Raw genomic sequence first — 15,027 nt, 5'->3', positions numbered from 1 at the left:
TGAAGTTGCAAAGACTAAAGTCTCAAATCCAAAGAGATATTCTTTATAAAAGTTAAGAGTTAGCCACACCTACCTAAAACGGCGCGTTCGTACACGCCCCCACATATCTACGTCACTATGTGGGAAGATTTGCATAACGCTGCCCAAATGTTCACGCAAAGAAAGAAGGTGTAACTTTTATTCTCGCTGTAGTATTGTTGCCGCTGCCGCCATGTCCTGAAGACGCTGTGTGCTTCGTTGTGAAAGCGAAGCTACTTTGTTTGGCCTTCCAAAAGAAGACGATATCCGCTTCGTCATGCCTAGAGCTGATCTGTGCTGGTCGCTGAGGAAATACATCAACTTCGCGCTGTGGATTGCCGGATCGGCATCGTGTTGACGGAAATGTTATGCCCCTCACCATACTGTGATGCCCTGTCAGGCCGGAGCAAGGAGACAAAAACATTAAAACGAGACATTTGTTGCATCCAGTGGGGACATAATTACGGATTATAATGACTTATACTGTCTTTTTACGCGTTGCATCGTGCCGCGTAAACATAAAATCATGTCTGCATTTGTGATCGGAGAAATGACAAACAACAAGCTCTACTCTACACTGCTCAAAACTGGCGTTTGGGCGTGTTAGAACGAGCCGTTTTAGGTAGGCGTGGTTGACTCTTAACTTTTATAAAGAATATCTCTTTGGATTTGAGACTTTAGTCTTTGCAACTTTACAGATCTTCTTTATGCACCAAGAGCTTGTAACACTTCAAAGAGAAAGGAAAAATTGAAATCGCATCGTATGACCCCTTTAACGTTGAACAATATATCTGTTGTTTTGTCATTAAAATGTATTTTTCATATTTTTGTATGAAGTGTACTTTGAAGTTTTCACGTGTTTATTTCTCTTTGTAGAAAGATTAAAGGTCTTCATGTTCTGGTTTGTGTGTTTCCTGTTAAGAATAGTTCAAACAGTAATCAGGAAGCTTTCCTACAAGCAAGCAGGTGTAGTGTGCACTCACTGCTGTTTCTCCTTGAATCTGATATCTGACACTTTCGACCCAAGACTTCCAGGATGTCACACACCACACCCGTGGCCACATGTGCTGCTTGTGCTTCATTTTAACTAAAATAAACAAGTAAATATTTTTATCTCCTGGTTCTATTGCAAATTTTAGCTCCACATAGCAAACTGTTCAACCAAATGTCACTAATACACCAGCCAAAATGCAAATTATCAACATTAAAAAAGCTTTGCCTTATTCTGACAGCTTATGCCGTATGTAAACTATCTCAGTACTATCCATCTGTTGCCTGTTCACACTCAATCAGTTCAGTTGTCACACTTTGAACTCACCGGCACTGTCACAGCGCATTCGTCTGTGGAACTCCTTCGGAAGTGTGTCCATCTTTACTCGTACAACACTTGTAGATAACCGTAAATATCGATCCCTAACTTGTGCGGTGTGATGTACTTCAGATGCTCATTTTAATGTAACTAAACGAGAGAAGCTTGCGCATTCTCTGCCCCATCATCCCCCACCCTGATGACACGTAGACATATGATCTGTGCCGTCTGGCCTTGTCCTTTAATGTCTACCAGACCAAGAGTTTACAAGCTCGGCAAGCACAGGCTACTCACAACAGCAGCAAAGGTTATGTTTCTGACTTTTAACCTTTATGCTTTCCACTAACCACATAGAGTCATTTAGCTTACATGCAGTATCAACCACTAGCCTATGTCAATTTCATGGTTAGGTTTGTCAGTATTAGATATTGTTGTTTGATCTGGAGTTATTTTAATAAGAACAATAATAGTTATTAATGGTTATAAAATCCAGAGGTAGCCAGCAGGACTAGGGATGCATAATATATCACTGCCATAACTGATTTTTTTTATTGGTATCTGTTCATACTGGATATGTAGCAGCGAAAACTCAATATTTAATTGTGTATAATTTCCACCATTTTCATAAAGATTATCATTTTTTTTTGACAGCATAGTGAATTTTAATATCAGCTCAACAGCATGACAATAGTATCTGTTAAAATATTTGTATTGATGCATCATTGCAACCGTCTAAAGCAAGATGTAATTGACAGTCATGAACTTCAATGGGAACTGTTAAAAATGTTTTTCCAAAAGTAAACAACGACAGTGACAACAATGAGCGTTTCCTCAATATTTATTGCTTTGACAATAACTTGATCTTAGATTATCAATGATCAATGTTTTTTTTTTTTTTAAAGAATATAAACAAAAATATACAAAACATAACATATATTTACAATCTGTGTTAAAGTAATGGGGATAATAAAGAATTACTTATATTTTTTCAGAGTGCAGTTTTTATGGTGGACGTCAAGTGGTAACAACACAACACCAAAATTGTTAATCATCAAAAGGAAAGGTAAATTTTCTTTAAAATTTAATATAATATTTAAATTTTGTTGATGAGAACCAATATTTTTTATATTTAATATATCTTTACCTTGCATAGTTTTGTTAATGTGTTTAGATGCAAGTCTATCTATCTATCTGTCTTGTCAATCTTGAGGAAAGTTCAGATCTTTCAGTTTTGCTTTTACTTTACCACATGACAGTCATATAAGATTGTTTGCTGTGTGTCATATCTTAATGTGGATATTATAACACTGTTCATCTGCACTAGCCTATGTCTTGTGTAATAAAAACCATTAGGTCACTTTGTGTTTGTTTCAGTAGCAACAGTAGTGTTCTGTTGCTTAGAAACTAGAGCATTACTGTGATAGTGATGAATGTACATTATGCAACTCAAAAATCTGTTATGAAGTTCTTCTGAATTTAGGCTATACATAAAGATATGTGTGCAAACATAAAAAGCAAAAATGTATTTTCAATCATTCAATGTGTAAAACTAAGCATTGCAAGGCACATAAACCACCACACCACATTTAGCAAAGATTAACCCTTAAAAATGACCTTGCTTTTAAAGTGGAACCAAAATAAGAACAAACTCAGTTCTGTTTTTCAGAATACAGTGAAGCATGCACATCCTGTCACAAGATTTATACAGAGTGGGGCCCCAAATAACCACAGTTACATCAAGATGAACGAGATAAGAATCGTTTCATTCACTGTACATACTGTCGATGAACAGATATGATATTCTCGAGGAGAGAAGAAATCACCACACAACGAAGAATATCCATTCATCTCTATTTCTTGGCCATGCTGGCGAGAGTTTGCTCCTGTAAGGGAGAGTCCTCCGCAAGAGGGACGGCAGCAGACTGGCGGGCTCGTCCGCACTTTATAAAACACTTCATCAGCAATTCATCACTGTTAAAGAGGTAAACCAGTGGGTTGATCGCACTATTCATGCATGCCAATCCATTACCAACTTGGTTTGCGATGTACACATCAGAATACCATTTCTGACACGTGCCGTCCAGTTTGGAGATTCGAGTTGCCAGGTTTACATTTCTAAAAATGTGGTAAGGAATAAAACAAACAGAGAAAAGCAGGGTCAGGATGACAACCAGCCTGAGACACCTCAGCTTTAAGAAGACATCGATGTCTTTCTTTGTCATCAAAGTAAACGCCACATGTCCGTAGCAGCATAACATTATTAACAACGGGATCCCGAATCCAAGAACCGTCCTTCCGATGCTGTACTTCAGGTATTCCCTGATGTATATGTCCGAAGTTGTGTCAAAACATGATGTTACGTTGTTGGAGGTTTTGTCAAAGAACATATCAGGCAGTGACTGAAGAAAAACTAAAAACCAAACCAGCGTAACAATCACCACAGAGTGTCTCGCTGCAATTCTGCCTTTAACTCTCAAAGTGTGAACGATGCCGAGATACCTGTAAACGCTGATGCATGTGAGGAAACCAATGCTGCCGTACAGGTTGATGCAGAAACACAATCTTAAAAGCTTGCAGAAATCATCTCCAAATGTCCATTTGCTGTTGGAAGCGTAGTAAACCACCAAATAGGGCAAGGTTAAAAGATATAAAATGTCCGCCAGGCAAAGGTTGAGCACAAAAATATTTACATTACCAATTTTCCTCCAGTTATCATACATAGATTTCAGCCCCAAACAGTTACCAATTACTCCAAGAGTGAAAACAGTCACGTAGACCGAGGGCAAAAATTTGTGCGTAAAATCCAAATGGACTAATTTACAGGTAGAATTGGACTCCATCGTTCATTAAAGACGAACATTTCTTGCTGGAGGATGGAGATGCTTGACATTCTCGCACATGAAAATAATATGTCACAGGAAGTGTGAGCACGTTGAGATGTCTTGACTTGAGAAAGGCACAGCACATGTGCGTAAAAAAAACTTTGAACTCTGAACTTTGAGCTTGATCTAATTTAGATTATAGAAAAACAGCATTTATTAATTATATGCATTTATACATTATAATAACAATTAGAATAATAATTAATAATTAGAATAAAGTAATTATATAATATATTTATTTCTATAATTAAATAATATTATAGAATTCATTATATATCGTAATTAGCCTATATATATCGTTGTTTAGTTATACCCGGGGTCCATGTAACAAAGCAATCTCACTCATTATCATTCCACTGAATATCCTCTTTATTTCTATTGTATTTTCTATTCTTGTACTACAGTAATCCCTTACAAAATGGCACAAATTCTACCAAATGCAAATTAGAGCATCCAATTCTTGCTTGCCTTTCCTCGTAAAAACAAAAGAGGGCAGCCTTACACTTCTGAGTCACTGTCGAGTGAGAGACTCATGATGGGAATGTATTCAATATGAAGCTACTAGATTTGATTTGATTAATTTAACATTGTTTTAGGTGTTGTTGAACTTCCCCTTTAAAAATAAAGATAAAAGGTTTATTTCCCCCGTATTTACATTTATGTGTGATAAATTTAGCAAACAGACGAACAGATTAATAAAATAATTTCCTTTTGATAAGTGAATGTCAAAAGTAAATAGCGCTACTAGACCCCAAAAAAGGAGACAGGCACACAGAACAAAACATTTATTATTGAGAATTTATGATGAGATTAAAAAAAAATAAAAAATAGTTTGCATAAGGTCTGACAAATGCTGTTAACTTTTTACTGCAAGGTTGTGAGGTGGCAAATCACAGTGCAATGAAACGTGAAATATTCTAAATGAACACAAATGTTAAAGGTTCTAGTATTAATGAAAGAAATGTCATACAGACATAAACAAGTATTTACATATATACACAGTCAATCCTTTTGCAAGAAATTGGTAAACACTAAAGTACAGCTAGTGTCAGTCTTCAAATCTTCTTCATTTGGGCGGCATTATGCTAATATTTCCACATAGTGACGTAAATATGTGGGGACGTGTTAGAACAAGCTGTTTTATTTAGGCGTGACTGACTCTTAACTTTTATAAAGAATATCTCTTTGGATTTGAGACTTTAGTCTTTGCAACTTTACAGATCTTCTTTATGCACCAAGAGCTTGTAACACTCCAAAGAGAAAGGAAAACTTGAATTCGCATCATATGACCCCTTTAAGTCGAAGAGGGTATTTGTCAGTCAGTAAAATGAAACCTCAAATCTTGTGTTGGGTCCGTGTAACCAACACGCAAAAAGTAAAACCCAGAGTGTCCAATATGAAACTGCTAGACCCAAAGTCAGCCTATAAGAGAGTGAGTGTCTAACCCCAGAAGGGAGTCCCTCTATATGCCCCTCCAGATGAATAGGGGCAGTTGTAATGGCAGATGCAGGAGTTGATGGTCATGACAGCATGATTGAGCAGTCTTCCTCCAGGGCAGCGGAAAGTGACCAGTGCCGTGCCAGTGTGGTAAGGAGTGCAACAACGGTTGTCTTTACATGAGCCACAATAACGGGGCCTGTAGAACTGCGTACTATAGCAGCCCTGGTGGAAAAGCCGCACCGGGGTCACTGACCTGTAGGTGGGTTGGCATTTCCTCCTTGACCACTGAAACACAGAAGTAGGGGTTGATTAGAGAATGTTTTGAATGGTCAAAACCGAAGCATCTTTTGGTGGATCGGAGACATACCTGTGGGTTTCTCTGGAGAACAGGCTGACAGGGTCGGATCATACACAAGCGCATCTGCATCTCCAGGCGACAGGCCGGGTTTTGATTGGACACCCGTGTGGATATTCCAGGCCCGCAGGTGTGTGAGCAAGCACTCCACTCTGAGCTCTGGTCTATGCAGTTTGAACCAGGTCTGGTTTGGTATGCAGAGTCTGCAGGCAATGTCTGGTCTCTTCCTGAAGCTGCCATCCCAAAAACAAATCTCTTGTTATGCTATATTAATACCAAACATTGAGTTCAATCTTTTTATCAACATTCTTTCAATTAGCACAAGTTTTGTATTTCTCTTTTAAAATTTATTGGAACTGATTAATTGATCTGAGCTTATGCACTGTTTTTGAGGTAACATTGCCAAAATTCTATACAAATAATTATTTTTTTCACTCAAAAACTGAGGTGCATAAGCTCAGATCAATGAGGCCTTTGACCAATCAGTTCCAAAAAGAAATATAAAACCTATGCTAATCGAAAGAAAACATGTTAACAAAAAGATTGAATTCAATATTTGGTGATAATATAGCATAATGACAGATTTACAAGCAATTAAAAGGCTGGTCATCTTTGACTGATTCATTTTTGAAAGGACAAGGGTTATAGAGCTGTATTGATTTGTAATCAGGTTTTACCAACTGACAATAATTGTTATGAGAATCCCAAAGAAGCAATACCGAATACTTCTATCACTATGAGATGATAGTCAGCCATTTATTGGCAGTGTTTTGTGCGCATGGATCTGTTAACGTCTTCACTGTAAACACATTCGGACCAAAATGTACCATTCCAGCTGATTTAACTTGGGTGGCAGTGCTTTTGAACACCCTCCTGACCGGTGTTCCATGCTCTGTCTAGCTTTTTGGAGTTTAATTGTTGCATTACACAGACATGAGTCCTGTTATGAATCATGGAAAGTTGGCTTCGGGAAGAAGCTAGAATTTGTGCTTTTGGGTTCCATCTTGGCAAGACATTTTCAATTAAATGGTCAAAATCCCACAGACGGGAATGTAATTGAGAGTTCTCAGATAGGGATTCGAATAAGAAACATGTAAAAAGATTTATGCAAAATCCCAAAAGAAGAGAGACGGTTTTCATTCCAGCTCATGAAATAGGCCTACCATTACATGAACAACAACAGCCTTTGAGTCAGTTTTATGGCTTGATTTGTTTGCTGGACACAAAAACAGTTCATAAAGTACCTATGTGAGCGTCCTGACGCACTGTGTTGTCCATATTTTCACACACCCACTCTTTACAGCATTTCCCTGGTTGTTGAACCCTTCGAGGATGAGGGCAGTCTGGGGTGGGCAGGAGAACATCCTCACTGCACCGGGGCGCACAGGTCACCCCTCCACCCGAACAACGACACTGAAGAGCACAAGAGGGCTGAAATACCTGGCCTTCCTGGTAAGAGACTCCATTATGTTCGCAGCCCAGTTCCTTCTGACCTAAAACAAAGGTTCAGAAGATTACACTGATGACACTATATGCAATGCAGAAGGTCTAAATGTTCTGGTGTTCTCATAAAGGTTTATTGTGAATGTTTAAGGTTTAGCACAGAAGCTGTATACTCTGCTTCCTAGACAGGCCTTACTGGCTTTGTATTTCACTGTAAAAAATATTGTAAAATTGGAAATTAAGGAAACTTTTTTTTTCAGAGTTATTTTTTTAAATGAATGTCAGGTTAACATTTTAGGTTGTCATTACTTAAATCCTGCCATAATTCTATCACTTATTTATTTAGATTTAAAATGAAGGTTTTATTGAAGTTTTTCCTATTAAAATTAAAAATTAAAAATATTAATCAAATTCTCAAATGATAGCATAATAAATCAAATTCTCAAAATAGCTGCTCAAATGATAAATCAAAACTCAAATACAATTGTATGTAGTCATAAACTATAAAAATATTATATATAATTAATATTTTATATTATATTATTATACTGTATAGAATTTGTGTTTGATGAACTACAATTTATATTTTTTTCATTATATATAATTTGTGAGGAAATGAAATTGCATTTGAGATTTTGATTTATCATTTGAGTAGCTATTTTGAAAATTGATAATGAAAATAAAATATATTTTCATTATAAATCCAGTACAACCCTGGTAAATCAAACCTGATAAATCAAATTCTCAAATAATTGAAGTAGTGTAGCATAAACTGTAAAAACAAATATAATTAATATTATATTTAATATATTATTATATACAATTTGTGTTTGATATTTCATTTCATTATAAATTCAGTACAACCCTGGCATAATTAAAACTATAATTTAATACTCAAATGATAAAATATAAGGACATCTCAAAAGATAAATCAAATGCTCAAACCAACATCACAAATGACGAATTAAATGTGCCATCCCAAAATTAAGACAATAAGTTCAAACTGAACTTGCCATGTAAGCCGTGACAGTCAAGAGCTATGGGTGGAGCTTATGGTTGTTACCATGTTTTATAGTGGTAATGCTGTGTATTTGGTGGTTGAAACTCACTGACACACTCTCCTGGGTCTCCAGGAAAGCTGGCGCTATAGTCACATTGCAGGCCGCGTTGACTGTCACACGGAAACAGCTCACTGCAGGCCTCAGCCTGCTGCCGCGCACACACCTGACAGCACTGGCACCCATCGAGAATGAGAGGAACGCCTTCCGGGCAGTCTGGTACAGCGCTTTGGCACTGACAAGGGCTGCCACACTGCTGACAGCACACCTAAGACAGGATACAGGAAGACTTGTTATGTAATGAATGCAACAGAGCATCCGTTTGGGTAAAACCTGCACAAAATCTGTACATCTGCTCAATAATACAATGTGTCCAATGCTTGAATGCAGTTTCAAAAATCAAACATTACTGTAATATAATGTATTTCTTTCAAGTTTTCCATGCTATATTTTTCATGAATGCCTCTAATAATATCACTGCTGGTTTTTAAAACATAACATTTTAAAACATTAAAAAATTGATAATATGCATATGGAGAAGCAAAAGGGAAAAAAAAAAGATCCCTCATGCAAATCACTGACGGTAAGTATTCCCAGGCTTTGAATACATAAAACATGCTTTCAATTATAAGCTAGTGTTAGAGCCAACAAGCTTAAGATGAAAATCATCCATTTGTACAGAACAATGACACTTTAATTAAGCTTTAATTCTCCATTGCATTCAGTTTATACTGGAAAACCCTGTCTCAGAGACAACAAAACGTCCCTCAAAAAGTCCCTGATAAAAAACACTAAACTAACCTCTTCCTCCTCTAAACTCTGAGCATGACAGTTTACAAAAGTAACCAGATCTATTCTCACAGCTGTTGCATAGCTGAACACACACATCATAAACATTTCCACTGGCAAAATGCATGCATGCAAATAAAGTGTGAGATTCTCACCTGTAAGCCTAGGTAAAACAGCAGTGTACATGCCATCAGGCTCTTTCTGTCTCTCTGTAGCTTGTCCATCATGTTTTGCTATGTGTTCCACCACAATGAGATTTTCTACTTGTGTTACTGTTTCTCTTGTCTCACTGCCTGGCTCTGTGCACATGCACTTTTATAAAGTCCTTGCTCTGATGTCATAGCCTGACTGCAGGGTAAACAGTGGCTGGACCTGGATCAGAAATGTTTCAAATTCCACATCTCCGTTGCCCATTTCCACAACCAGGAATTATTTTCTCCCTCTGCTCGTCTGCTCTGGTGTGCAGAGATGAAACATGGACTTTTGGAAGAGATAACAGCATATTAAAGCTTGCTCTTGACCACATCCAAGTTTTCTGTTTACATCTAAAGTCTAATAGCTGTTGTTTATTGAATTGCTACATCAAATATATAAAACAGACTGATAAGCATGTTTGGGAGTTTGATATTGCACATTAGTTCAGAAAAACAAACCGTTTATATTGTATAACTTACATATTAGACACAATTGCCACTACCTTTGTGTATTTTTGCTCCGCCAATAATTCCACATGAAGTAAAAACAGAATTTAATAACATAGAATAGAATCTTCAAGAAACACACAGTCATGGTGCTCATGAATGTATGAGTAGTTCTGAATGAATCGGGTGAGTAAACAATTTAATGACTACCTCAATAAAGACCTAGCCTGAAATCGCATACTCTCTGAGAAGGTATTTCTTTTGAATAAGTAATTACTTTGTGACCATTAAAAAGGTATGTTCAATATAGTATGAATGTGTGTAGAATGAATGTAATCTGTACATATTTGCCATGTTGACATTGTCATGTGACACACCAGTATCAGTTGTGTCGCTTTACTTTCAGATTAGCCATGATTTCATGGATTACACGCTGAAGTTCTGCCATCTTGCTGTTTGTTCCCCATATGACGACGAGATGCTAAAATCGTTGTATTGGATCGGGGCTAATTACCAACATCAAGTAGACCTTCTAGTCACTCAAGGACTGGAGGGATGCTGTCATCAAGTGTCTGGAGAGTGTCTGCCCCCGATTCATGCCACAACCTGACCCAGAGCCCAGCCCGTCACCACCTCATTCGACAGGTATTTCGCCACAGCCCCCCAGCAGACTGGAAGCTCCCCCCTGCCACGAAGTGTGAGCCAATGCCCGAGAAAGGGAGGACAGCGCCCACCACTACACTTCAGCCGAAGCACCTCAGAGAGTCTGACCAGGGGTGTCAGCTGGCATCACCATCCATCACTGTGGGAGTCCTCGTGGTGATCGAGGGTATGGAAGCAAGCCTCTTGTGTTGCCCCTCGAGTTCCTTGTGTCCCTTGATCTTGCCAGAATGTGTATTGTCTTCTTCAGTCCTGCTGACCCCGCCCAGCCTCCAAATTCCACCACCTCTCCAGACTGCTATTAGAAATGTATTGTTTTTTGTTGGTTTCTGTGCTCAGCCACTCTTGCCACCCAGTCATTACCGTCCCCCATCAGTCCCTAAGTTCCTCCCCTCAGTGGTCCTGTTGGGAGCCACTTCTTCCTGGGCGTGATGAGCCCATGGCTCCGCCTCCAGCCTCGAAGTGCTCAGTGCCACTCCAAATCCCTCCCCCTCTCCAGACTGCTATTAGAAATGTATTGTTTTTTGTTGGTTTCTGTGCTCAGCCACTCTTGCCACCCAGTCATTACCGTCCCCCATCAGTCCCTAAGTTCCTCCCCTCAGTGGTCCTGCTGGGAGCCACTTCTTCCTGGGCGTGATGAGCCCATGGCTCCGCCTCCAGCCTCGAAGTGCTCAGTGCCACCTCTACCTGTTGTCCTGACTCCTAGGCCTGCGCTCCTTCCATCCTTGACTCCAGCGTGGACCATTGGCATTCAGCCTCACTGAGCTCCCTTGGTACGTCGGCTCCACCTGGGTCGGACATTGCCACGCCTTCACTGCGGACTAACGGGCCATTCGCTGTTCTCCGGCCCTTTACCCCTTCGGCTTCAACTAGCTCTGCCTACACCCTCGAGCGTTCCAGCTTGACCTCTGCCATCTGGTTCCCCACTTCCATTTCGGGGGCTCCGTCATGGCTGCCCAGGTCATCGGCATTCCATCGCTCCCTCAGCTCTCCGTCTGCACTCTGGGTTCCACTTCCTATAGCTCCATTGCTGTCGTTTTCATGGACTTTTAGTTTGTTTCTATTCAGTTTCCTTTTTCCTTTGTTCTAGTTCCCACCAGTATTTAGTTGTCATGGTGACTGATTTGATTGAGTTAGTCTTCAGCTGTGTTCACATCATTTGCATATGAGTTCATGTGTGTTCTCCTTTAGTTTGTCTGGTCTCGTCTACAGTATGGTTGTGTTTACCCCTGTACCTGTATCTGTTCCTGGACTTATCTTTGGAGTTTATTAAAAGACTGTTTGCTTGTACCTTCATCTTTGTGTGATTATCACAACCAGTTGTAACACTATTCTTTTCGCATACAGTTTTTTCCCCTACTATATAGTAGGGAAGTATATGATTTTGGATGCAGCCTTCATTTCGTTCCTGAATGATTTAAATTAATTGGTTGAGTAAATGATTCAATGACTTACACCTAAAGATCGTCATTTTGCCACCTAGCAGCTTAACAGTGTAACTTGTAGAAAGAGTCATTGAAAATCCCCATACTAATACACACTGTCAATTTGTCTGGAAAGTGATACAAACAGTGAATAGCCTCAGTGATCAGAATTTTTGGAACCCTGCTCAGTCACCAAGTTCGAGGACCGGAACCAATTGTTCTTTGAATTGTAATAGCATTTAAAATAGAGAATTCCCTTCCATTTAAACTGTGGGTGGCACTGAAAAAGATTTTTTAGCTTCTCAAAAAGACATTATACATTTTTCACGTCAAGTCCTCAGACAAAACAATCCTATTGAAATGTAGGATGACCCAGGCAGGATTCCACCATGGCTCCTCCCTCCATCAACTCCGCCGTGGGCCATCGTCCTGGTTGGGCTTTGGGTTAGCACCCTCTGACCACTCATCCCATCATCTTCTCTGTGGTTGCTGCCTCCATCTACTCCTCCATGGTTTCTACTGCCTGCTTTCACCAGCCCTTCGCCTGCTCCTCATCCACCTAGCTTCACCGTTCCTGGCTGGTGGAATGATCTTCCCACCCCTATCCGGAATGCTGAATCCCTGACAATTTTCAAGCGACAGCTGAAAACTCATCTCTTTAAACGCTACTTGACTTCATCTTAAAAAAATAAAAAATAAATGTCTTTCTCTTTATTTATTCCTTCCCTTTTCTAGCTTGTATTTATTTGAACAATGCCTAAAACTTGGTATTTCAAGCACTTCCTGTGTCTGTTTGCCTCTTTAAGAAGAATCGCTTTATGTATTCCCCAATTGTAAGTCGCTTTGGATAAAAGCGTCAGCAAAATGACTAAATGTAAAATGTAATGTAAATGTAATGACCCACTGGGAATGGCGGTTTAAAAATAGACCTAGACGGGAAATTCACTTTTACAAATACCACAGCTCTTGATAATTCAGAGCTGTGGTATTTCACATGTGGCCTGCCAGATACAGCAAAAGTGAAGTGGATATAAGTTCTGTCTAAAAATTCTATCCAGCTACTCTTATATTTATTTTGACATCCTTTCCAAAAATCACAAATGATTGGAATGTACAATATCACAGGAAAGGGTACAGGGCACACATCTCTTTATGCAAAACACACTATAGTATTTCAGAATGAAAAATATTGTCTTATTCTTGAATGATTTTGATTCAGTTTAACAGTGGAGGATAGAATAATCTAAATATTATTATCCTATAAATGGTATTAAATAAACATTCATCAAAGTCCAGTGGAAACATGTTATAGGGTGTCAGGAATGTGTACATTTGTTCTGGAACGATGATTCATAAAAATATTGTTTAAATATTTAGAGATTAACTGAGCAAGAAAAGCAGATGTGTGACTCCCTCTTTCATGTCTAAAATTCAGCCAGTTGTGGTAAAAACTAGTCCAATAATGTCTCATGGAAAAGTTTTCGCTTAAAGTGAAGTACATGCATTGAACTTCGCTTGCTGAGTGCACAGGAAGTGACTTAAGTTAACAGGAATACAGGATATTGGAAAGGCAGGCTCATATTCATACACTAAGCTGTGGGCAGGAGTGCTTTCATTTAACATCTGCTTTGGTACAGCAGAGTAAAACCCTGAATACTAAATTGCAGTGCAGTGCAGTCATATGGCAATTCTAGAATCAATGTACAACAGCCCTAACAGGTAACCTCTCTCAGTGTGGTGTAATTGGTTTCACTCAAGAAATATTTTGTGGTCTGTTCTGTTGACCTCATTATGCTTTTGGTATTGGAAATAGGTTGTCTTTGAGTTTACTCCTTCATTCACATTCACATGTGATCTTCAGTGCTTTGGCTTAGGACCTTTCTAAGTTCCTTTCTTGTTGTTAGCTCCTCAGTTACCGCACACCCTGCAATAAAAAATTACTTGATGAATCGATATACTTGACCAGACAAACCGAACATAATTTATATACAACATTTATTCTCTTAATGTTAAAAAGTCTTTGGTTTGCCTGTGAGGTTTGAAGAATTTGGCCCCAACGTCAATACGTGTCATAGTTAATCAGTTGGAGTCATAGCTAATAATTTGAAAACTGGAAACCTTTTTTTCCTTTGTATCCCTTGACAATATTAAATTTCCTTTCATATGAATCTTAAATCTAACCTGACACTGAGACAAAAAAATGTTTGCTAACAAAAACATCTGAAGAATAGGGATAATGTACAGCCATCCAGTCATTGTCGCTAAAAATCCCAGAGGCATAGCAGATATTTACAGTGGCTAGTCACAAAATAAATAAATACATGGAATATTTATATTAGCTGAAAGTAATGTATAATTTTACTCGTATAGTATATTAACACTACCACTAAAATCACTGATTGGCAAGATTGAACAATCAGAACAGACGATTCTTGAGAGCCGTGTAACAAATTATTAATTTGTCAGGACAGACCGACTTACCATTTTTATATTCTCTTGATTGATGTTATCAGTGCTTTGTTTAGTTCACCATCAAAATCGTAGCATGCAAAGTAAAACATTAAAGTTTCCAGGTTGCTTTTTTTCTTGTTATTTGAACCGACCTCTTACACATTAATCGCAGCTGCAGCCCAGATGTATCACCCTCTAAAAAGAAGAACCTGAATCTGACTAACTGTTTTTGAGGGGAGGAAATGATACCTAAGTTCCAAGCATTCTAACTAGATGTGTGAAACTGCGAAACAGGAAAGCCTTTGATTTCTGATAAGCAAGGGTCAAGTAATGACGTTTGAGAAGAAGCAAATCTGACAGTCACAACACACACAACCACATGCAGTAACAGCTTTATGGGAAGAGCCCAGTAACCGTCTGGAAGGGAATATTAAAAATATTTCAACTGAATCTGTGAAATCTTTCAATGTAAACTTCAGAAGTCATATTGAAATTTACAGTATGAGAGATGAGGCATTCTGCAGAACAGTGATGTGCACTGAAATCGCATTCCAAGT

General features: G+C 38.6%; 3 protein-coding genes across 3 annotated transcripts in view; all 3 read right to left on the bottom strand.

Annotated features, from left to right (window-relative positions):
- LOC107716165 (6-phosphofructo-2-kinase/fructose-2,6-bisphosphatase-like) overlaps positions 1-1,459 on the bottom strand; it is a 14,642-nt gene extending 13,183 nt beyond the window's left edge. Inside the window, exon 1 of the mRNA XM_016522531.1 lies at positions 1,337-1,459. Coding sequence (XP_016378017.1) covers positions 1,337-1,388 — 52 coding nt within the window. The 5' untranslated portion in view covers positions 1,389-1,459. The remainder of the gene's footprint in view (positions 1-1,336) is intronic.
- A 1,588-nt stretch (positions 1,460-3,047) lies between these two features.
- Positions 3,048-4,252, bottom strand: LOC107716176 (P2Y purinoceptor 1-like). The gene has a single exon (XM_016522543.1). The coding sequence runs from the start codon at positions 4,165-4,167 to the stop codon at positions 3,178-3,180; it is 990 nt and encodes a 329-aa protein (XP_016378029.1). The 5' UTR covers positions 4,168-4,252; the 3' UTR covers positions 3,048-3,177.
- A 1,229-nt stretch (positions 4,253-5,481) lies between these two features.
- On the bottom strand, positions 5,482-9,667 carry LOC107716172 (connective tissue growth factor-like). The gene is made up of 5 exons (XM_016522539.1): positions 9,450-9,667; positions 8,557-8,773; positions 7,249-7,497; positions 6,017-6,237; positions 5,482-5,934 (listed from the first exon to the last, which is right to left on the bottom strand). The coding sequence occupies exons 1-5, from the start codon at positions 9,519-9,521 to the stop codon at positions 5,650-5,652; spliced, it is 1,044 nt and encodes a 347-aa protein (XP_016378025.1). The 5' UTR covers positions 9,522-9,667; the 3' UTR covers positions 5,482-5,649.
- Between the last annotated feature and the right edge of the window lie 5,360 nt (positions 9,668-15,027).

This window comes from Sinocyclocheilus rhinocerous, unplaced genomic scaffold (assembly GCF_001515625.1).
Source record: "Sinocyclocheilus rhinocerous isolate Xijiao unplaced genomic scaffold, SAMN03320098_v1.1 scaffold148, whole genome shotgun sequence".
Taxonomy (NCBI): Eukaryota; Metazoa; Chordata; class Actinopteri; order Cypriniformes; family Cyprinidae; genus Sinocyclocheilus; species Sinocyclocheilus rhinocerous.
The sequence above is the reverse complement of the archived record's forward strand: the minus strand, read 5'-3'. Positions and strand labels throughout refer to the sequence as shown.